The following is a 20,954-nucleotide window of genomic DNA, read 5'->3' as shown; positions in this document are numbered from 1 at the left end:
GCAAAAGCAGCGTTGTCCCCATCCACAGGTAGAGGGGCAGAGCTGAGCAGGGGGATGTTGTCAGGGCCACAGGCTGTTCCCAAGACTCTTCCCTGGCTTCAGGCGCTGCCCTTGATGGGCTTCCACTTCCGGAAGGAGGGGAGGAAACCAGAGCTGACACTGTTGTGGGAGCCAGAGGAGCCAGAACAGGAATCTGTACCCCAGGTAAGACCACTGAGCAGGGGATGAGCTCACACCACCATGGGGCTGGGATGGAGGCTGCATGCAACGTGAGGATCCTGTCTGTGATGCCTGCAGGGACAGCTCCAGGAGGCAGGATAGCCTCCCAGGCTGTCAGGGCCTGCTGTCCCTCTGTGTCCCCTCCCCAGTGAGCCTGACCTCTACTTCAACCTCTGCCATCCAAATCCTTCATCCCATCACTGCCCCCTCATCTGACCCCTTCATGGCCCTTAGACTCTGCCTTGCCTGCTGTGTGCCCTGTCTCCCAGTTCAGGTTTCTCCAAGAATTGAATTAACATGCTGTTTACTTCCTTCTTCCAGATCATCAATTAAGACGTTAAGTAAGATCAGGCCTAAGGCAGCACCTTCCTCCCATCCTGGTGTTCCTTCCCCCCTCACTGGCACAATCCTTCCTTTGCGTTTATATCCCTGTGACAGGCCGAATAGGAAGAATTTTTTTAAGTCAGAATTCCTGAGATGCAGTGTCAAATGGTTTAACAGCATCTAGAAATCTCTCTCGTGTCCCTGTCATCTATTAACTTGGTAACTCAATCAAAGGGAGCAATCACATTTGTCTGGCTTGATTAAGTGGTGCTTCTTTGCCAGCTTTTGTCTGGCATCAGTATAAAATCACAGCTGTGTTGACTGATGTGATCCCTGCCTACTGCCTGGGCGGGGATGGGAGTGCTGGATTCCAGCCTCTCCCTGCTCCACTCCAGGGGCTCTACACGTGAACCCCATTTCCAAGCAAGCCCAGCACAACCCATCCCTGTTCACCTAGGGCTGGATAAAAGGGAATCCCAATACAGGGTCAGACTGACTCTCCCAGCTATATGATGCGTGTCCTGGGAGTCCTTTCCTTCCCAGATGTCCATTCGGAGCCAGCAGAACTCCCCAGCTGCTGCAGGCATTTCTGCAGGACTCCCTCCCTTTGAAGCTCAGCTTTCCTTTATCAGCTGGGCTCAGAGAAGGCCCCTGCATGCAGCCTGAAGTAGCCTTTCCTCCAGGAGCAGGTATCACTTACACCCTAGCAGGGGCCCATGTGAAAAATGATGCCCCAGCATGAGCAGGGCCCATTCTGGTTAAGGAAACACTCAGCAGTGGAGGCAACTCCTCCATGAACCCTCCACACCTTCTAAGAAAATACTGGAGCCCTCCCCTGGGAGCAGGTTCTGCACTGTCCTCTGAGCCAACAGATTCCCAAGTTGATAAATCCCCAACCCTGGGATGAGTGGGATCCCCCTGGAGCTGGGCTGAACCATGGGAGATGTCACCTGGACACCCCAAAGCATTGAGCACTTCCTGCTCCCTGCCTGACCCTGACACTTGGCCCTTACTTCCTCTCTTGGCTCAGCGTGGCCAAGCAGTGGGAACACTGGGGAAGGCTGTTTGTGGGAAGCTGTGCAAGGTTCTGGGCTCGCTGGCCTGCCACAGAGGGGAGGTGTTGGCTCCATCTCTCCACAAGCTCCAGGAGATGGTCAGGACTTCAGTGTGCATTACTTAGGGCTTGAGTATGAAGTGAATCTAAGACTCAGGCGATTTGGTGTGAAATCATGCTGTTCCCCAGCAGTTCATGGAAGGGACAAGGCAGGATTGCAAGGGCGAGCCCTGATAATGCCCATTTAACTCCCTCAGATGTGGGGGGCTGCCCCATGGCCTCCACCTCCTACGCTGCTGCCAGCTGAGGCAAGCAGGGTGCTAGGTAGCAGGCAGCTATCTGGGCAGCCATCTGCAAAAGGATTCCCTGTAGTTTGCTCCTCTCTGGTCACTGTGATGCGTTTAAGTCTCAATGAGATTTCCTTGCTCTGAATGATTAATCTGAAGGGGCTGCACTGGATGAGCTGGGAAGGGTTTGACAAGATTACAGTGCTGGCTCTGTGCCCACTTCTCCTTTGGGTCAGCCCCTAGCAGATGGCCCCGTTCAGCCCTGCTCCACTGCAGGGCTTGAGGACAGGCTCCAGCAAGTGAAGTCCCCAAATGCCTGTCCTTGGCCCCAGGGCAGGCCATTCCCAGTGTCCCAGCCAGCCATTAACTGTTCATTGTGGATAGACGTGATCAATACTTTATGCTTCTTAATCAGCACAGTCAGGGAGTGGGGAGGTGGCAACAGCGCATTCCTGAACAGGAGGGATTGATTTTCTGAGATCTTTATTCTCTTGTGTCTCTCTCTCCATCGTGCTCCCTTCCCTTCTCGCTGTGGGAGCACTGGGGAGTTGTTCCTTTGTGGGATGCTCAGTGTGATGTGGGAAACCCTTCTTGCCACAGGCTACTGTTGGTGCTTGGCCAAGTTCACAGTTTAACAATCCTTAGGGTTGGAAGGGACCTCTGGAGATCATCTAGTCCAGCCCCCCACCAAGGCAGGGCCACCCAGAGCAGGTTGCACAGGAATGCTCATGAAGTTGCTTCATTAAGGGATGATGGGCGTTCTCCAGATGGAGAAGAGAGACAGGGGCAGGCTTTAGGTGAGGTTGGAATGCAAACCCAAGGGCACAGTCATCCATGCTCCTTCCATTCCCAGACAGTGGCGAAAGAAAGTGGGGCCTGATCACGCTAGAATAATTGAGGATGTTTTGGGAGGCCCACTTAGGTGGGTTTCGGTTCCCTGACTGGTTTTGAAGCCTGGGTGTTGGCCTTGAAGATGCTGTGTCCAACCCCAGGAGCACCCTGAACCTCAGCAGAGCTATCTGAAACTGTCCTGCCCCGGTCCCCCCCTCTCCTGCCCCGATCCCCCCCGGTCCCCAGTTCCCGATGGAGTCAGCAAAAGCCGGCACAGCTCTAAGCAAATCCTGGTGTGATGCCAAAACCACCTCTTCTCTCTCTTTCTCTGTCCTTTGCTGAAGGTGATCACCATTTTCACGCTGGTGGAGGTGGTGCTGAGGTCAGATGGCGTCCCTCTCAAGTACAGCGCCCTGCTCAAGAGACGGAGCTCGGAGAAGTGAGCGCCCTGGGCTGTATGTGCTTCCCACTGCCAACGCTTCCTCACCTCCTAGGCCCTGCACTGGCACCCGCTGGGACACAGGGGATCCACGAGGAGAACCCCACTGAGGGGTTCTCAGTTCAAAAACCGATGCCATTTGATTTCTGGTTTGTATTTTAACTGGCCGGGAGCAGGGCTCAGGGCTTGAGCCTGCCACGGGTGAGGGCGTTTCAGCTCTCGGGTGTTTTAGCTTGATGCTTGATTTTGGTTTTTAAGGCAGCGGTGTCCGTTCCCAGCTATGTTGGGTGCCCGTGGTGAGGGCCAGGTGGGGACGTGTGTCCCCAGGAGAGGAGAGGGGCTGGCTCCACCTCCGACCAGGTGGGATGCAGTGTGAAGCAGCCATGGGGCCATGCAGGAGGGTTTCTCACAGGGTTGTGTATTGTGAAATAAAAGCTGAGTCAGAAGCTGCATGGGGAGCTTGCGCAGGTTTTATTTTGTCTCCTCCATGTTCCCCCAGCCGTGAATCCCAGCAATAACTCATCTGCCAGGCAGCCTCATGCCTTCCCCTGCCTGCCAATTCCCTGGCTGAAATTCAAGTGGCCTGACACCTCACCCATCCCTGGATGTGCTTGGCTGGAGAGCATGGGGGCTCTGTTTGACGTGTGCTTCGAGCGCCTGGTCTGGCAGCTGATCCCTCATTCTGATCCTTCACCAGGAGTCACTGGGTGTCTGCTTGAGCCCCTCACACCCTGGCCTCCAGTCTAACCTCCCTCAGGACCCTGCAGCCCATGTTCTTGCTTCTTCTTGCTGCTCAAGAGAGCATCCAGCCCCTCATGGACCAACCAGCACCTCTGAAATCTCCAGGCATCTCTGCCTGTTCCCCATCCCCATGTCCCCCACCAACACTGTGCAAGATGTCTCCAGAGGCATGGGGCCTGATGCTCCACTTCATCACTTCATCACCCCTGCAGAGTTGGGCAGCCACAAGCAGCAGCTGGTGGAGGGATGATGTCTGGAGTGAAGGAGTGGATCCATCATGCCAGGCAGGGTGGGGGGCCTCTTTTACCTCATCAATGGCACAGTTACATCTGCCCTTTGCAGCAGCCAGGAGCTGGCCAAACCCGGGCTGCCCAGCTCAGTTTGGGGATCGGACCCTGGGATGGGTCAGGGCTGGGTACAACACGTTCTCCAGGAGCTGGCAAACAGTGAAACCATAAGGGTCACCTGCGGTCTCCAGGGCTTGTGCTGCTGGTGGCATCCTTCCAGATGGCCTGCTGCAACCACCCATGAATGTCACCTTCCGAGGTGGGAGCTGGGGAGAGCAGCCTGTTCCTCCTGCTCCTCACTGGGTGCTGGTGACATGTGGCTGTTCCCCGCCTGCAGCAGGTTACCTCACTGTGCAGATGTACCCCATTGTGACCCTTGTGGTCCCTCACTGGTCCCAGAGCCTGACAGGCAGTGTGGGACCGTGTCCCCTGGGAGGCAGGACCTGAGGACACTGACACCAAAGGCAAGATATCCCCCTCCTTGGAAACAAGGCCAATCCAGCCTGGCCCAGCTCAGCCTGTCTGCAAAAACAGCACTTTGCCCTGCACCCTCCCTGCCGCTCCCTGGGGTCCCGCAGGCAGCTGCCCCATGGGAGCTGGGGGCCACTGGGTGCTCTGGTCCCCAGGGAAGGGCTGGAGGTCCTCCCTCGCTGGTGGGGGGCAGGGATGGCCCCAGGGGGGCTGGGGGCATTGGGAGGGCCCTGGGCAGGGCTGACAGATAGTCCCTGAATGTTATCACCTCATTGTCTCACCTGTGGAGGGGCCCGCCTGTGGGACAGGAAAGGGTCATAAAGGGCTGTGTGCTGCACCCTGGATGCAGGCAGCATTCCAGGAGAGAGCTGGGGTGGGCAGCATGAGGCGGCTGCTCTTCCCCGGAACCTGCCTTCTTCTCTGCCTCCTGGCCCGGCTCGCTGCTGCAACTTCAGGTGACAGGGGACATGGGAAAAAGGGGTAGGAGCCCTTAGTGGGGGGGTGCTGGGGCTAGCGTCACTTCCCTGGGGACTCACCTCCCTATGGGGATACAAGCAACTGCAAACCCTCCTGGGTATCTCAGGGTGGTTTGAGACCCCAACCTTTGAATGGGCTTGTCTCAGTCCCCACCAAAGCAGGCCCTGTCCCTGTTCCCTCAGCCCCACTGCCCTCTTGCCCCTGAGAGGCTTGGGATCAAGTGTCTCAATAGCCGCAACTGGCTGCAGTTGCTCAGATGTTGCACATTCACTGCAGGGGGCTGATGCCTCAGTCAGAGCTTCTGCTGAAAGGCCCAGGGAACTTTCCTACCAAATTCTGCCTCAGTTTCCCCCTATGCAGATGGGCTCTGGGCAATGCTGAGCTTGCCAAAGACCAGACTGATCCCCAAAGGGCTCCTGGACCCTCTGAGGCCTCCATGGAGGCAAATGAATTCACCTTGGATAGAGATGCGCACACCGGGGGGGATGCCCCTGGTGACCCTCAGGCTGCCGAGTGCCTCCGCACATCCCCAGCTCTGCTCTTGCCTCCAGATGCCGAGAAGACCCCAGGCTACTGGAATGAAGGGGCCAGGAGGAGGCTGAGGTCGGCACTGGCACTGCAGCCAGTGGCACAGCGGGCCAGAAACATTATCCTCTTCATGGGCGACGGTGAGTCTCCAGGGTGCCAGCCAGGCAGGGGACATGGCTGATGAGAAGGCAGGGCTGGTGCAGGTTCTCTCCTCCCCAGCTGGTACAGGGCAATGCCGGAGGAGGCCAGGACTGTGCCAGGCCCCAGCCGCTTACCACCCCACACTGTGGCTCCTGCAGGCATGGGGCTGTCCACCATGTCGGCGGCTCGGATCTACAAGGGACAGCTGGCTGGTGGCTCAGGCGAGGAGAACATCTTGGCCATGGAGACCTTTCCCCACCTGGCCTTGGCCAAGGTGAGTGGGGCAGCACTGGGGGGCGGCCCTGGTGCCCCCTGTACAAAGCCCCACTGTCCCCTGCTTGCTTCCAGACCTACACCATCGACCGGCAGGTGCCCGATAGTGCTGGCACAGGCACAGCCTACCTCTGTGGGGTGAAGGCCAATGCCAAGATGCTGGGGCTGAGTGGGGCAGCTGTCTACGGCAAATGCCGCAGTACCTTTGGCAATGAGGTGAACTCAGTCCTGCACCGGGCCAGGCTGGAAGGTAGGAGCAGCAGACGACCCAACAATGAGAGCCTTGCTTGGCATGGCCATCCCAGGGCTGGACGGGCTCTTTTGTAAACGCTTGCCCATGCTGCAGGCAAGTCGGTGGGCATCGTGACGACCACGCGGGTGCAGCACGCTTCCCCAGGAGCAGCTTATGCCCACTCAGCCAGCCGGAGCTGGTACGCCGATGCCAACATGCCCAAGGAGGCATTGCGGGATGGCTGCAAGGACATCGCCTACCAGCTGGTGCACAACACAGACATCAGTGTGAGTTGGGGAGCAGGCATGGGAGGGAGGGGACATGGGGGACATTGAGAGGGTCTGCTGAGCTCCCCAGCAGGTGATCCTGGGCGGCGGGCGGATGTACATGACCCCCAAGTGGACTGCGGACCCCGAGTACCCAGAGGACCCGGCTCAGAATGGCACCAGGAGGGATGGCCTCGACTTGATTGCCAAGTAGCTGAATGCCAAGAAGGTACCACAGCCGTGTGGATGGAACACGGTGCCAGGCATGCTGCATGTGCCATTGGCACCGGCTCTGTTCTCACTGGCAGGGTGCCCGCTATGTCTGGGATAAGAAGGGCATGGATGCAGTCAAGGATGACTCCGTAAGCCACCTGATGGGTACGAGCATCACTGCCTGCACCACCAGCAATCTCTCCTCCTTGCTCTGGGGTTGCTGGCAGGAGCACGAAGCAGCCCCATCATGGATGTCCCCACACCCTGCTTCCCCAGGCCTCTTCGAGCCCAAGGACATGAAGTATGAGCTAAACCGCAACACCTCCACGGATCCTTCCATTGTGGAGATGACAGAGAAGGCCATTCGCATCCTGCGCAGGAACCCCAAAGGCTTTTTCCTCTTTGTGGAAGTTGAGTAGCCCCAGCTGGGCAGTGTGGCTGAGGCTGGGGTGGGATGCGGGTCTTTGGAGCACGGGGCATCCCAGGGGACCAGGATGAGGGTGATGGCCATGTTCCCTGTGCAGGTGGCAGGATTGACCACGGCCACCACAGCGGCCGGGCCAAGCAGGCACTGATGGAAGCTGTCATGCTGGACCGGGCAGTGGCACGGGCAGGAGAGCTTACCTCCCCCTCCGACACCTTGACTGTGGTGACAGCTGATCACTCCCATGTCTTCACCTTTGGGGGCAACACACTGCGTGGCACCTCCATCTTTGGTGGGTCTTGGGCAGAGGCGGTGAGCATCCCTGCTCCCATCTCCCCCTTTTACTCCCACCGAAGGCTGAGCCAGCTGAGATGGGGAGCCAGGGAGAGGCACCTGGCTGGGACAGGGAGTGACAGTGTCTTTCCCTGTGCCAGGGCTGGCCCCCAAGAAAGCCAAGGACAAGCAAGCCTACACCAGCATCCTCTATGGCAACGGTCCTGGCTACAGCATCCACAAAGGGGGCCGCCCATCCCCCAGCCTCCAGGCTGCAGGTAGGAATCTGCTGTGGACGGGATGGGATGGGGGCACAAGGTGGCTGATGGCAGCATCCCATAGGCATGGCCACTGGAGCTGCATGGGGTCCATGTGTACCGTGTTGTTCAGGAGTCACTTGGGCATGAATTGTCCCAGTGCTGGGGTAATTGAAGCTGTCGCCTATCCCTGAGACGGGTAGGAGACCCTGCTGCCCCCAGCCCCATTTCTCCTACAGAGGACAAGGACTACAGGCAGCAGGCAGCCGTGCCCCTGGAGGAGGAGACCCACAGTGGGGAGGATGTGGTGGTGCTGGCCAAGGGCCCCATGGCCCACCTCTTCCACGGGGTGCAGGAGCAGCACTACATAGCCCATGTCATGGCCTATGCCGCCTGCCTTGAGCCCTACGCCACTGAGCCTGGATGCAGCGCAGCCCGCAGGGCCTCCCATGGCACCATGTGTGCACCACAGCCCCTGCTCACCCTCCTGGCCCTCTGTGTGGCTGCCCACTTATTGGGGAGCTGAGTGAGACCCCCCCCCAGCCAAGCCCCACTTCAGCCCTGGCTGCCTGCCCCCTCCCCTCGCCACACCATCAAGGGTCTTGGCAGCTGGGTTGCCACTGGGGCCAGGATGAAGGAATGCAATAAAACACAGTTGTTTGACTCCATTTGCAGTGCAAGGATTTGCAGCAGTGGTCACCTCCTCAGGCATTGTGCCATACCTCTGTTTCCTCAGGTGGTGATGGCTCCTAGTTCTTCCCCTGGGACCAGCGCTGAAAGCACTGGGGTAAAGGGGGGATGAAATGAGGGTGAGAGGAGGCCATGTTCCCCCTCCAGTTTTATCAGTCTGGGGCACAGTACGCAAGTGTTGGTACCTTTCTACAAGGGTTGAACAAGGAGCAGGGTTTTAGTCCACATCCATGGATTTATTGCACAAGTAAGTTCTGGGCTTGGTACAGGAGTGACCCCAGGTGCTTCCAATACCCACGTTGCCCCAGGTCCAATGCTCAGCGCTACCTGTGATACCCTGTGCCAGGGCACCCACGTGCCTGGCACCACAGCACTGTAGACTGGGCAGGCAGTGATGCCTGCCAGGCACTGCCCATCCTCTTGCCCCTGCATCTGTTTGTGCCCCAAGTCCGTCCATACCCCAACAGCACCACAGAGGCGCCAGCAGCCCAGCCCATGGCCTTTGTGCCGCTATCAGAGACATGCTTAACACCTCCACACACCCTGCAAGGGCTGATACCGGTCCAAAGTCCCTCCCCAGATCTGCTAGAAATGCAGACGCTGCCAGCGGTGCCGGGCTACCGGATCTCACCATGCAGCTCCCGGCACTCCTCATCCTCTGCCTGGGCCTTCAGGCAGAGCTCAGCACTGCTGTCATCCCAGGTGGGGACAAGGATGGGGATGTGCACCTGGCTGGCTGTAGCAGGGCACTCAGCAGGGCACCAGCCTGGGTGGTCACAAGGGGGGTTTGGGGAGAGGAGCAGGCACTTCCCATCCCTGCAATGGTTAATGGGTTTACCCCTGCTTTTCTGGGGTTCTTGGACCAGCTTTCCCTGTGGGATCAGGTTTCGGCATGTTTCTGGGCTGGAAGGGTCTGGGGAAAGTGGCTGTAGCATCCCGCCTTTGCCATGGATTTGACCCCATCCCACCTGCCAGATAACTCCCCATTGTGTCCATTTTTACTGCCCTTCTCCTTCCCTGCCCCAGGATCTCTGGGCCAGGCAGTGGGTGCAAGCCCATGTGGTCTCCCCCCACCCCAAAGAGCACCCTGAGCTACACAGTCCATGCTAGAGGAGGCCTCAGCATGCGGATGCCCAGGCAACAAGTACCCAATGGATGTGGGTACCCGAGGGATGCAGGAGCCACAGGGATGGAGGTGCTGGTGAGCTGGGGCTGACAGGTACTGCCCTGTCCCAGTGGAGGAGGAGGATCCAGCCTTCTGGAACAGGCAGGCAGCCGCAGCCATTGAGGCATCCTTCAAGCTGCAGCCCAGGGTAACCGAAGCCAAAAACCTCATCATTTTCCTTGGAGATGGTGAGTCCCACTGGCACACCCAGCAGAGGGCTGGCACAGACAGTGCCCCATGGAGCGGGATGCGAGGAGGGCACCTGGTCCAGAGGGTGACTGGGACCCTCCCTTCTCTCCTAGGATTTGGGGTCTCCTCCATCACGGCCACCCGCATTCTAAACGGGCAGCAGCAGGGGAAGCTGGGCCCTGAGACCCCGCTCGCCCTGGATTCTTTCCCCTATGTGGCTCTCTCCAAGGTAAACTCCCACCACACTGGGCATGGGGCCAGGGTGATGTCAGTGGGGCTGCTGGCACAGGTGCACATATGGGGTGCACAGGGTCCCTGCCCATCCTGCACTTGTCCTTAGGTAAGCAAAGGAGTGTGGTGTGGGGTCTTGGGAGGGGGACAGCCCGCTGGGTGCTCCTGCCAGCTGTCCCCTGCTCTGAGCCTGGCATGTGTCCTTGGCAGACGTACAGTGTGGACCGGATTGTCCCTGACAGCGCAGCGACTTCCACAGCCTACCTCTGCGGGGTGAAGGCCAACTACCACACAGCAGGAGTGAGTGCAGCCGCCCGCCTCTCCCAGTGCAACACCACAGCAGGCAATGAGGTGGTCTCAGTGCTGGAGCGAGCCCGCAAAGCCGGTAAGAGGGGGTGCAGAGCTGGGAGGGACCCCACTGGGGACAAGGGGTGTCACACCAGGGGCTGCCGCGCCATGAGCATTCCAGGGCTTGGTGGTGGGAGGGTACCATGTCAACCTTCCCGGGGCCTGATGTGTGTGGGGGCCGCAGGGAAGGCGGTGGGCATTGTGACGACATCACGGGTGCAGCACGCATCGCCCTCGGGGGCCTATGCCCATGTGGTGGACCGCAACTGGTACGCGGATGCCAGCATGCCCAGGGAGGCCCGTCTGCAAGGCTGCAAGGACATCGCCTGGCAGCTGGTCCACAACGTCGACATCAACGTGAGTGCCTGTGCGTGGGAGGGAAGGAGCAGGGGTAGGTCTCCACCAGCACTCCCACTGACACTACATCCATTTCATCTCCTCCAGGTTATCATGGGGGGTGGTAGGATATACATGACCCCTGAAGGGACGCCGGACCCTGAATATCCTGCCTATGAAACAGAGAAGGGGATACGGGAGGACGGGAAAAACCTGATCAACATGTGGCTGGAGGCACGGCCGGTGGGTGAAGCAGCAGGGACAGTCCTCTGCCCATCATCCGAGGCATGGGGTCCAGCACCCGCTAACCCTCTGTGGGATTTGTCCACAGGGTGCCCGCTATGTCTGGAACAGGACAGAGATGCTGGCTGCAGCTGCTGACCCCAGCGTGACTTACTTGATGGGTAACAAATATCCTATATGCCAGGATCTGACAGCTACCAGGATGCATGCAGACATTGAGACCATTCCCAACGTGTCCCCTCCCAGGTCTCTTTGAACCCATGGATATGAAGTATGACCTGGTGCGTAACACCACCCTGGACCCATCGCTCACTGAAATGACAGAGGCTGCCATCACCATCCTGAGCAGAAATCCCAAAGGCTTCTACCTCTTTGTGGAAGGTAAGTGCTTACCTAGGGTGGGCAAGAGGGGGGGGTCCCACATCCCTGGATAGGGTTAGGAGTTTGGGGTGCTGCCGTTAGTCCCCAGCCCACCTTGGAGGCCTGTCTGCAGGTGGTAGGATCGACCATGGCCACCACGAAGGTGCAGCCCAGAAGGCGCTGACAGATGGGATTGCATTTGACCGGGCCATTGACCGGGCGGGCGCCCTGACGGACGAGGCGGACACCCTCACCGTGGTCACTGCTGACCACTCACACGTCTTCAGCTTCGGTGGCTACCCCCTGCGTGGTGCCTCCATCTTCGGTAGTGTTCTGCCCAGCCACCAAAAGTGGGGCACAGCCCTGTGGCAGGTGCTGCCAGCTCTGGGACACTCTGGCTGCAGCTGGAGGGATGATATGGGTGTTTCTTGGCAGATGACCCTCTATCGCCCTCTCCCCAGGTCTGGCTCCGAACAAAGCTGCTGACAATAAGAGCTACACAGCCATCCTCTACGGGAACGGGCCAGGTTACCTGGGTGCTGTTCGGCCTGACGTGAATGAATCCACAGCCAGTGAGGGCACAGGGACCATGGTCGGTGGTGGGATAGGGCTGTGGGCCACTGCTACCCCCCTCACTCCCTCCTTTCCTCTCCCCAGCTGAATTCAACTACGTGCAGCAGGCAGCTGTGCCCCTCAAGTCAGAGTCCCATGGTGGTGAGGATGTGGCCATCCTGGCCAAGGGTCCCATGGCCCACCTCTTCCACGGGGTGCAGGAGCAGACCTATGTGGCCCATGCCATGGCTTATGCCGCCTGCCTCGAACCATATGTCAACTGCCAGCAGCGGAACTCTGCCACTGGAGCCCAGAGCACCTTCCTGGCCCTGCTCCTCCCCACCATCCTCCTGCCCCTCTTCCACTGACCCCACAGCCCTGCATTCCCCCATCCCCACTGCTGCGGCACCCACAGGTGGATGGTGACTTTTTGGAGTATCCCTGATCTGGACATGGCAGTCATGAGGCACTGTACCCAGGAATGGGGTGGGGGGGGGGGGCTACACCATCTGCACAGGGTGCTGAGTGTTTAATAAACATGGAAAGTGATGCTACTGAGACAGCTGTGTTAGTGCTATGTGGGCCCCCATGCTGTGCGGGCAGGGCTGGGGGTGCTGCCCATCCCCTCACCGTGGCCTCTTGCACTCGCCTGGCATATCCAGTGCTTTATTGACCAGAAACAGCAGCAAAAAATACAGCAGGCGTCCATGTCCCCACGCTCTGGGGCAGGCTGGCATCACCTGGCCACAAGCCCTGCCCACCCACTGGCCGGGCTGAGGCAGGAACAGGAAGGAGCTGGCATGGGGGGTGCCTGAGAGGGCACCAAGCAGGGGGAGGCTTTTGGCGTGGGGTAGCCCCACATTGTGTCTGGTTCACTCTCCCTGCTTCGACTGGTGCTGGGCTGGATGTGGCAGGGCTGGGTGAAGGATTTAAGATGGGTGGACAGAAGAAGAGGAGGGGGTACACAGGAGTCTGGGCATTCCCTCCTTCTTCCATGGGGACTCAGCACCCCCATAGTGTGCAGGGCAAGGGGGTAGGAAGGGGATGGGTAGGGGGCAGCTGCATCCACACAAGAGCTCATGCTCACTGCAAATGTCTCCTTGCTGCCCCCACCCCTCTGGCAGGTGCCTATCTTTGGGGGCAGAGGATGACCCTCCATGTCACCCAGGGGTGCCCTCTGGGGGCAGAGGATGACCCTCCATGTCACCCAGGGGTGCCCTCTGGGGGCAGAGGATGACCCTCCATGTCACCCAGGGGTGCCCTCTGGGGGCAGAGGATGACCCTCCATGTCACCCAGGGGTGCCCTCTTTGCCTGGAGAGTAGGAGGAGGAGGTGGGCAGAGGCGTGGAGCAGGCACAGAGTGGCACTGCAGCAGGGATGGGGATGGGGGATGCCAGCCTGCGAGGGGGGATTGGCCTCACCACACTGAGCACTTGTGCACCGGGTTCATGGGTGAGTTTTTGGGGCAGTGGAAAACACGTCCAAACTCCTCGAACTGAGAGACACTGCCCAGGACCCTGCCGGGAGAGGAGGCAATGCAAAGCTGGGCACACTGTGCCCCCCACCACTGCCATGGGCCCCGGCTGGGCACCTGCTCAGCCCAGCAGCACCCATCCCCTTGTCCAGGTATGCCCACCCAAAGCCTGCTGGTGCCAGCACCCCAAAGGGTGCCCACTCCGCATGGCACCACCAGCTTTGGGGAAGGTTGGCACCCACCATTATCCCCCCTCCATTCTGGGGCCAACCAGTACCTGTAATGCTCTGGGGCATGTTTGTCTGTCAGCACCTGCAGGTAGATGGACTGGGATCGCCGCTTGATGCACCAGTTCTGCAGGGGAGAAAGGTTCCCACTGGTGAGCCGGATGGGGCATCCTGGGTTCCGGCACCCACCAGGGAATAGATGCTGCTGGGGTATTAGGGCAGCAATGCCCTGGTTGTACTTGTTATTGTAGGGTCTCCTGGGAGCCTGTGCGTGTGGTATAGATGCTTTGGGAGAACATGGAGGCATGATTGTTACTGTAGGGTCTCCTGGGATTGTGAGCTGCCTGGCTGTAGGGTCTCCTAGAAGCTTGGAGTCATACGCATTTGCTACTGTAGGGTCTCTGGAGGTGATGAGTAGGCCACGAATTTATTATGTAGGGTCCGCAGGAGCAGTGGGGCAATGCAGGGTGATCCTTGCAGGGCTGAGCTCTATACCCTGAGCCCAGGACCTGCTGATGGAGCTGAGCCCAACTCCTGACCATGGGCACCAGGCTGCTCAGGGCTCTCGCCCTGTCCCTTTGGGCCACTGGCCATACACAGGGTGACACCCCCCATCTCCCCCAGTACATGCCACATGTGGGAAGGGCAGGGGCTCACCTGGGCAAAGGCAATGAAGAAGAGCTGGTCGTGTGTGTATTTCAGGTGGTGCAGGGGGTGCTCTGGGCCATGCTCCCGCACCCACTTCTGGTAAGCCTGGAGAACAGAGGGTGGCCATCAACACGGCCTGGGCATCCCCCGGGCCTGCCCTGAATCGCCCCTATGCAAACCTCTCAGCAATCAGCAAGCCAGATCGTGCCCACTCCCTGCTGCAGTGGTGATGCCATCAGCAGCCACCCCATGGCCCTGCCAGGGCCATGACACCCCTCAAGGGGACACTTACGTAGTAGGCGAGTTTGAGCCCCCCCATGTCAGCAATGTTCTCCCCCAGTGTGTGTTTGCCATTCACCTGCCAAAAGAGACGATGGGGTAAGCAGAGATACCCCCCTCTCCAGGCATTCCCCCCATCCCCACCCTGACACCGAGACTGTGACTCAGTTGCTCCCACTCAGTGCCCAGAGGAATGTCCCAGCTGACCTGTGATGAGTTGCTGGGTCTCAGGGCAGAGCCATGCTCTCTTGCAGGCACCCAGCCCCAGCGATGGAGCAGCAGGGACCCGCCATGGGGCAGCGTGTGCCAGGGCATTGCCTGGTGGACAAGGGAGGTCTCACCCGCTGGTTGTAGACAGTGAAGTTGTCGTAGAGGTTTACGATGCACTGCGCCTTCTTCAGGAACTTGCTGTATGACCGCTCTGTCCACCAGTGCACCAGGTTCCCATGCCGGTCATACTGTCCCCCTGCCGAGGCAACCACCACCACCAGTAACCGCAAGGGACCCAGGTGTCCTGCCTACCCACGTCCCGCATGGCATGAGGTGGGGGGTTGCTCACCCCAGTCATCGTAGCCATGGGTCAGCTCATGCCCAATGATGGTGCCGATCCCACCATAGTTCAGTGACCTATCAGGCAGGGAGCAGAGGTGAGAGGGTGAAGTGCTGGCAGGGATGGCAGTGACCCAATCCCCTGCCCTGGCACCCCCAGCCATGCTCCAGCCCCACACTCACTGCGGAAACTCAGGGTCGTAGAGGGTGGGCTGCAGGATGCCAGCAGGGAACACTGGGGACACAGGAGAGCATTGCAGTTGTGGGTACCCTGCCCTGTACCCACACACAGCATCACCCAGCTCCAGGAGCTCCTCACTGTGCCCACCACCCCAGGCCCTCCCCAAATTCAGCAGCCTGGGGGGCTGAACCCCAAGGGGCTGGGCAATGTCTCACCCATCTGGTTCTTGTTGGGCAGGTAATACGCATTCAGTGCCTGGGGAGGCAGCAGCCACCTGCAAGGAGAGACAGTGATGCCAGGCTGCAGGAGCCCCAGTTGGGCATGGAAATGCCACCCCCTTGAGCAGCTCAGGCGTGGGGGGTATTCCTGGCTTGCCATGTGCCCTCCTGCCTATACCCTGTGGGGTACAACCAGACATAGGGACCAGCCACGCTGTGCCCTCATGCTTTCCAGGGCAAGGGAATACTCACGCGGACTTGTCCACCTCCTGCCGGATCTTCTTCACTGAGAGCCTGATGCCAAAGGCAATGCTGTTGAGGATGTTCTTGAAGTAGGTCTTCTCATCCACATCAAACTGGGGGACACAGCCATGTCAGGAGGAATGCCAACCCCAAGGGTATGGGAGCAGGGCTGGGGTACCCTTCCAACCCCATGAGCTTTGGGGACAGAGGGTGTAGGGTTGTGGCCATGAGTTGGATGTGGCTGGATGAGTATGACCTTATGTCCCATGCTCTGTGCCCCCCTGATCAGCTGCATCTCCGTCAGCTCCATGGGGCTCCTGGGCCATGCTGGTGTCCCTTGCTGAGGACAGAGCTGAGCTCTGGGGAGTGTGGTGTGGAGAAGGAGACATCATCCCAGACCCCAGGGACAGTATGGTACTGCCCAAGTGCATGTGACCGTGCAAGTGTGGGCAAAATCAACTATCAGGATATGGCTTGTTTGGGGCTGGCATCCTGGTCTCCACAGACTCTGAGGCAGATGTGGGGAACATCTACTCCCTCCACATGCCCAGGACCCCTCATGGCCCTGGTCCACCCCTTGCCTCATACTCCTTGTCGATGGCCTCTGGTTTCAGCAGGAAATCGGGGTACCCGATCATCACCATCATGTACCGGAGCTGTGGGCAAAGGGAGTGAGGGGCAGTCAAGGCCTCCATACCGTGTGCCCCTGGGCCATGGTGGGGGCAAAGGCACAGGGCCATGCTGGGGGCTACTACCTTGGCTCTGGCTGCTCGCCGTGTTTCCTCATCCATCCAGTCCAGCTCATCCAGGCGCTGATCCAGGATGTATTTAATGTCCTCCACCAGCTGCTGTACCTATAGAAAGTCACCACAGGCACTGTCACAGTGTCCTCACTACCCACCACCCCACCAGACAGCCCTCAGTAGGTAGGGCTTGGCAAGGTGACAGGAGGGATGTGGTGGCTTTGTACCCACAGGCAGTATCGCCTACCTTGGCTTTGCTGGTGGAGGAGAAGTGCTCCTCGACAAAAAGGGCGCCCAGGGCCATGCCGAAGTGCTTGTTAGCCTGGCTCAGGCAGACCTTGCCCGGCTCAAGCTGCTTCTCATTGCCCTCCATCTCCTTAGAGAGCTCATGGATGGCATCACGGAAGGGGGTGGAGAGGTGCTCACTCAGCACCACCACAATGCGCCACAGCATGTAGTTGTGAAGAATCCTGGTGATGGAGGGCGAGATCAGGACCCTCACACCGGTCATGTCCCAGGCACACAGGGAGGGTGGGGAGCAAGCATCAGGGTCCAGTCAGGCCATGGGGGTGGCCATGGCCTGTGGGGGCAACAGGAACAGGCTTGGTACCATGTCCCTCCCTGCTGTGTGATGGGTCTGGTGACCTCTAGCAGGGCTCAGTGGGTGGTTGGGCATGACCAGGGTACTCAAGACAGTGACTTCTCCCAGGAGCTTTCTAGGGTCCCCACCTTCAAGCCTGGCCTCCCCAAGAGGGGAGGATGATGACGGCACCATCCCCAGCCACCCTGTGCTCACCTCCATTGCCAACCCCTGCCAGGATGGGGAAGGTGTCAGGGCACAGGGGTGCCAGCCCCCCTCACCTGCTGGGCGTCACGCGGATGAGGTCAGACACCTTGTGCATGTAGTCGGTGGCCAGCAGCACCACCTCCTCCTCCTCCGAGAAGTTGTCATTGAAGATGCGGTCCAGCAAGCGCTTCCACTTGAGCTGCCAGGGCACTGTCAGGGAGGCACAAGGACACCCCCCCCCCCCATCCCCAGGCTTTCCAGCCTCCCCTTCCCACCCAGAAAAGTGCAGGATGGATTCATCCTCCTCAAGTGGATTTATGGGGCAGGGGGGCAACAAGGGCATGGAGTAGGGGGCAACTGTGGGGCACAGGGCAGATGGGGATATGGGGTGGCAAGCTGGGCACCAGAGGTACTCACCGTGGGGGTGATGCGCTGCAGCTCACCCAGGGTCACTTTGTGGTACATGCTGCTGACATCCCTCCGCACATCGTCATACTCAGACACTGTGATCTGCATGGGGTGGGCATGGCTGTCACCATCCCGTTGCCGGCCTTGTGGGTGGCACAGAGATGGGCACAGCTTTGGGACAAGCAGGGCTGCTGACCACAGTCCTCCTGACTCCTTGCCCTGGGAGGGTTCTGCTGACAGTGGGGCTGGTCATAGGGTCCCCAAGGAGTTTGGGTACCTGAGGACTGAGCACAGGGCTCCCCCAGGACCTAGACTGGGGTCCCAAGAGCTGGGCATGGATGCCTCAAGGGCCTGGGGTGGGTTCACAAGGACTGGACATGAGGACCCCCGAGGGCTGGAACACGGGGTTCTTAAGATGTCGGGGCTGGGGTATCTGAGGGCCTGTCACAGGGTCCTCAAGAGGATGCGATCCCCAAGGGCCAGGCATGAAGGTCCCCAAGGGCTGGAAATGAGGGTTTCAAGGTTCACTTAGGACCACATATGGAGATCCCCAATGATCTGTGACTGGGTGCCCAAGGTCTGGGCAGGGGCACACCAAAGCCCAGGACGGGCACCCCGCTCACATTGGCAAGGTGCTGCTCCAGCTGCAGGATCTCCTGAGCCTTCTGCTCCACGTGCTCAGCCCCCAGGAGGGTGAGCAACCGCTCCATGAACACCCGGTATGCCGCCAGGATCTGTGCCGAGGGAAGGGATGCTGAGTGCCACCCTGCACTGCCCTGAGGGCACCCCAGCTCCTGGCACTGCTGGCAGTGGGGTGCCCTTTGTTTGCCACACAATGCTGGGTGCTGGTCCCTCTCCTGGTTTCCCTAGGGCATTGGTATGGCACCCCTCACCTTCTCACTCTCCTCATCCTGCCCCAGGTAGAGGGTCCGTTCAGGCAGAGTTAGCCCATCCTGGTCAATCTGGGAGGGGAGAGATGGGGGCAGAGGGTGAGCTGGGGTGGGCTGTGCTGATCAGGGCACCCCTCACCTTCCCCCATATTGCAGAGTGCCCCTGGTGCCCCAGAAGTCAGCCCTGGGTATGGACAGGTCCTGTACCCTGGTTTCCCTCCTGCCAGAGGGTGATGGAGCTGCAGCAGGCAGCATGCAGTGGGCTGGGAGTGCTGGGCAGCAGGCAGGGCCCTGCTTCATGGTCCCCCCCACTTTCCATACCCAGACTAACACACACTGCTGGCCTGTAGGCACAGGCGCAGCCTCTAACACATACACACACCTGAACATGCCCGTACATGCATGCACACACATGTATCTGTAACTCCACCCTCATGACACACACTTGTGCATGCTCATCCGGCTACGCATTCATCATCTAGTTTAACACCCACCCCCCCAATGCACACACACAGAGACACACATGCACCCTTCCCTTTTCTCTCTGGCTCACCCCCTGTGTCCCATCCCACCAGCTGTAGTTCTGCTCTGCAGTCCACAGGCACCTCCAGCCTTTCTCCCCTTCCTTTTCCCCCTCCCCATCACAAATCCTCCCCTCTTTGGCTTCCCACAAAGGCACTGCCGCACAAACAGTCCTCCCGCACACATGAAGGACCCTCTCCCAGGCTCTTCGCACATCCCATCCCATCACATCCCATCGCACACCCGCTCCCAATCACACCCTCACACACTCCCCCAGCCAAGCCCCGGCACCCTGCCCTGGCTCACACCCATCTCCCCCCGCCCACCCGCCCCTTTTCCCTGGGACACTCGCTCCCCCTAGCGTACACTCCTCCTGCCCGCGGCGCGGCCCTGCTCGCACACACACCGCAGCAGGGAGCAGGGCACCCACCGCCTCACAGAGCCCTCCGCTGCTCCTGCCATCCCATACACCTTGTCCCCCTCCGTGCCCGCCCTCCGCCATGTTCCCATGTCCCTGCTGTGCCCACCCCCATGTTCCCTCCATGCCCACCACTGTGCCATTGCTGTGCCCCCCCAGTATGGCCCTCCATGCCCATCACCATGCCTGCCACCACACACCCACAAAAGCAGCTTGAGGCTTGCCCAGCCAGACAAAGCCCACCCACGCCCCGGTCTCACCACAGGTTGAGGGACAGGGGCTGGCAGGAGCAGGGAAGGCTGACAAAGCCATGAAAAAATGCGCTGGCACCCTGTTCCAGCGCTGTGGGGCTGGCAGGCATCCGATCATTGCCTAGGGTTTGGCCCCTGAGTACCAGTTGCTGGCAGCTAAAACGTCAAGGTGAGGGGGCTTGGCTACCAGTCATGGTGCCCTCTGGGCTGTCCCCAGCATCCACCCAGGCAACACTGTCTCACTCTGTACATCCCCCTGCCCTTTTCCTCAACCCTGGTCCTGGAGGTGCCACTCTCACCCCGGGGCAGCCTGACACAGGGGTTCCACAGGAGGGAGATGGGGGGGTCCCCAGGGATAGAGGCTGTCGCCAGCCCGGCTGCCTGCTGCAGGCAAGCCCACACAGTGGGCACCTGCCTAGTGCCATTGCAACAAGGACAGTGGCACCAGGGTGGTGTCATGGGAGCAGGGGGGTGCCTGGTGCAGGGACGGCCCGAGGGGCAGGGTGCCCTCACCCGGATGACATAGCGGGAGGTGTTCCTCTCGTCCAGGCTGACAGTAAGGGAGAAGAGCACCGCAGCACTGTAGACTCCCTGCGTCTTGTAGAGCAGCTCATTGATGTCTCCACGGCCCGGAGGGGCATCCCAGCCGCCACACTCCCCGATGACCTCCAGCATGGGCCGCGGACCCAGCCGGTCAATCTCAGCTCGGTCCAGGCATGAGCGGAAAAACTCCTTGACCTTCCTCTCGGCCGAGGCGGGAGCTCGGCGCCGCACGGGGCGGCTCAGCAGCGCCTGCAGCTTGGCTTCGTTCTGCTCTGCAATGGCCCCGATGGTGCCATACACCAGCTTGTCCTCCGGGATGCCGTGTCGCCGGAGCCAGCCACCACAGGCAAAGGAATAAAAGTCCTGGCAGGGGTCGATGGTTGCATCCATGTTGGCGCTGAGGAATCGGGATGCCCGTAGGAAGGCCTTCTTCTCCTGGCACCCCTCCAGGCAGTAGCTGTCCCCTTCAGCTGCCAGGTACTTGAGGACTAACATGCACGTCAAGATGACACAGAGCCCCGCAGCGAACACCAGCCCTGAGAGCAGGCAGACCTCCCGGCGGCTCCAGCGCGGCAGCCCCCCACGACGCTTCTTGGCCCCGGTGCCGAGCTGGAGGGTGAAGCCATTGGGCAGGGTGCCACTCTGGTACTTGCTCACGTACTTCACCTCCTGAAACTCATCATAGTGGGCTGTCAACGAGTAGGTCTTCTCCATGGCTGGGG

General features: G+C 59.8%; 3 protein-coding genes across 7 annotated transcripts in view; 2 read left to right on the top strand and 1 right to left on the bottom strand.

The window, feature by feature from the left end:
- The window catches only part of DIS3L2 (DIS3 like 3'-5' exoribonuclease 2), a 201,042-nt gene extending 197,436 nt beyond the window's left edge, over window positions 1–3,606 (top strand). For all 5 annotated transcript variants that reach the window (XM_061348746.1, XM_061348749.1, XM_061348748.1 and 2 more), the window contains 2 exons: window positions 103–204; window positions 3,060–3,606. In XM_061348746.1, the coding sequence (XP_061204730.1) occupies window positions 103–204; window positions 3,060–3,158 (201 nt within the window). In that variant the 3' untranslated portion in view covers window positions 3,159–3,606. The remainder of the gene's footprint in view (window positions 1–102; window positions 205–3,059) is intronic.
- A 2,006-nt stretch (window positions 3,607–5,612) lies between these two features.
- LOC133209875 (intestinal-type alkaline phosphatase-like) lies at window positions 5,613–12,332 on the top strand. Its single transcript, XM_061348754.1, is given in 19 exon segments — window positions 5,613–5,798; window positions 5,958–6,073; window positions 6,148–6,322; window positions 6,419–6,591; window positions 6,665–6,799; window positions 6,879–6,948; window positions 7,060–7,194; window positions 7,308–7,499; window positions 7,642–7,758; window positions 9,664–9,780; window positions 9,895–10,010; window positions 10,223–10,397; window positions 10,545–10,717; window positions 10,805–10,939; window positions 11,028–11,100; window positions 11,186–11,320; window positions 11,433–11,624; window positions 11,761–11,871; window positions 11,957–12,332. Coding segments are annotated over 19 exon segments (2,613 nt in total). The 5' UTR covers window positions 5,613–5,788; the 3' UTR covers window positions 12,220–12,332.
- A 799-nt stretch (window positions 12,333–13,131) lies between these two features.
- Window positions 13,132–20,946, bottom strand: ECEL1 (endothelin converting enzyme like 1). The gene is made up of 17 exons (XM_061348756.1): window positions 20,203–20,946; window positions 18,502–18,570; window positions 18,232–18,342; window positions 17,618–17,710; window positions 17,275–17,399; window positions 16,661–16,883; window positions 16,426–16,524; window positions 16,252–16,326; window positions 15,680–15,783; window positions 15,425–15,483; window positions 15,212–15,263; window positions 15,039–15,106; window positions 14,821–14,945; window positions 14,493–14,558; window positions 14,210–14,305; window positions 13,603–13,679; window positions 13,132–13,368 (listed from the first exon to the last, which is right to left on the bottom strand). Exons 1-17 carry the CDS (start codon window positions 20,944–20,946, stop codon window positions 13,269–13,271), a joined length of 2,286 nt encoding a protein of 761 aa, XP_061204740.1. The 3' UTR covers window positions 13,132–13,268.
- Window positions 20,947–20,954: the final 8 nt, after the last annotated feature.

Source organism: Neopsephotus bourkii, unplaced genomic scaffold (assembly GCF_033783945.1).
Source record: "Neopsephotus bourkii isolate Nb327-2 ecotype Australia unplaced genomic scaffold, CSIRO-AGI_Nbou_v1 NB_369, whole genome shotgun sequence".
NCBI classification, from domain to species: domain Eukaryota; kingdom Metazoa; phylum Chordata; class Aves; order Psittaciformes; family Psittacidae; genus Neopsephotus; species Neopsephotus bourkii.
Note: the sequence above shows the minus strand (reverse complement) of the source record. Positions and strands in the feature narration are given on the sequence as shown.

Excerpts from the sequence above, each read along its gene's own strand:
- ECEL1 (XM_061348756.1), bottom strand. The coding sequence starts at position 20,946 with ATGGAGAAGACCTACTCGTTGACAGCCCACTATGATGAGTTTCAGGAG. Across the intron at positions 18,571-20,202 it reads CCTCCCGCTATGTCATCCGG|ATTGACCAGGATGGGCTAAC; the intron begins GTGAGGGCACCC and ends CTCCCCTCCCAG. Across the intron at positions 14,946-15,038 it reads CCATGGCTACGATGACTGGG|GGGGACAGTATGACCGGCAT; the intron begins GTGAGCAACCCC and ends TTGCCTCGGCAG.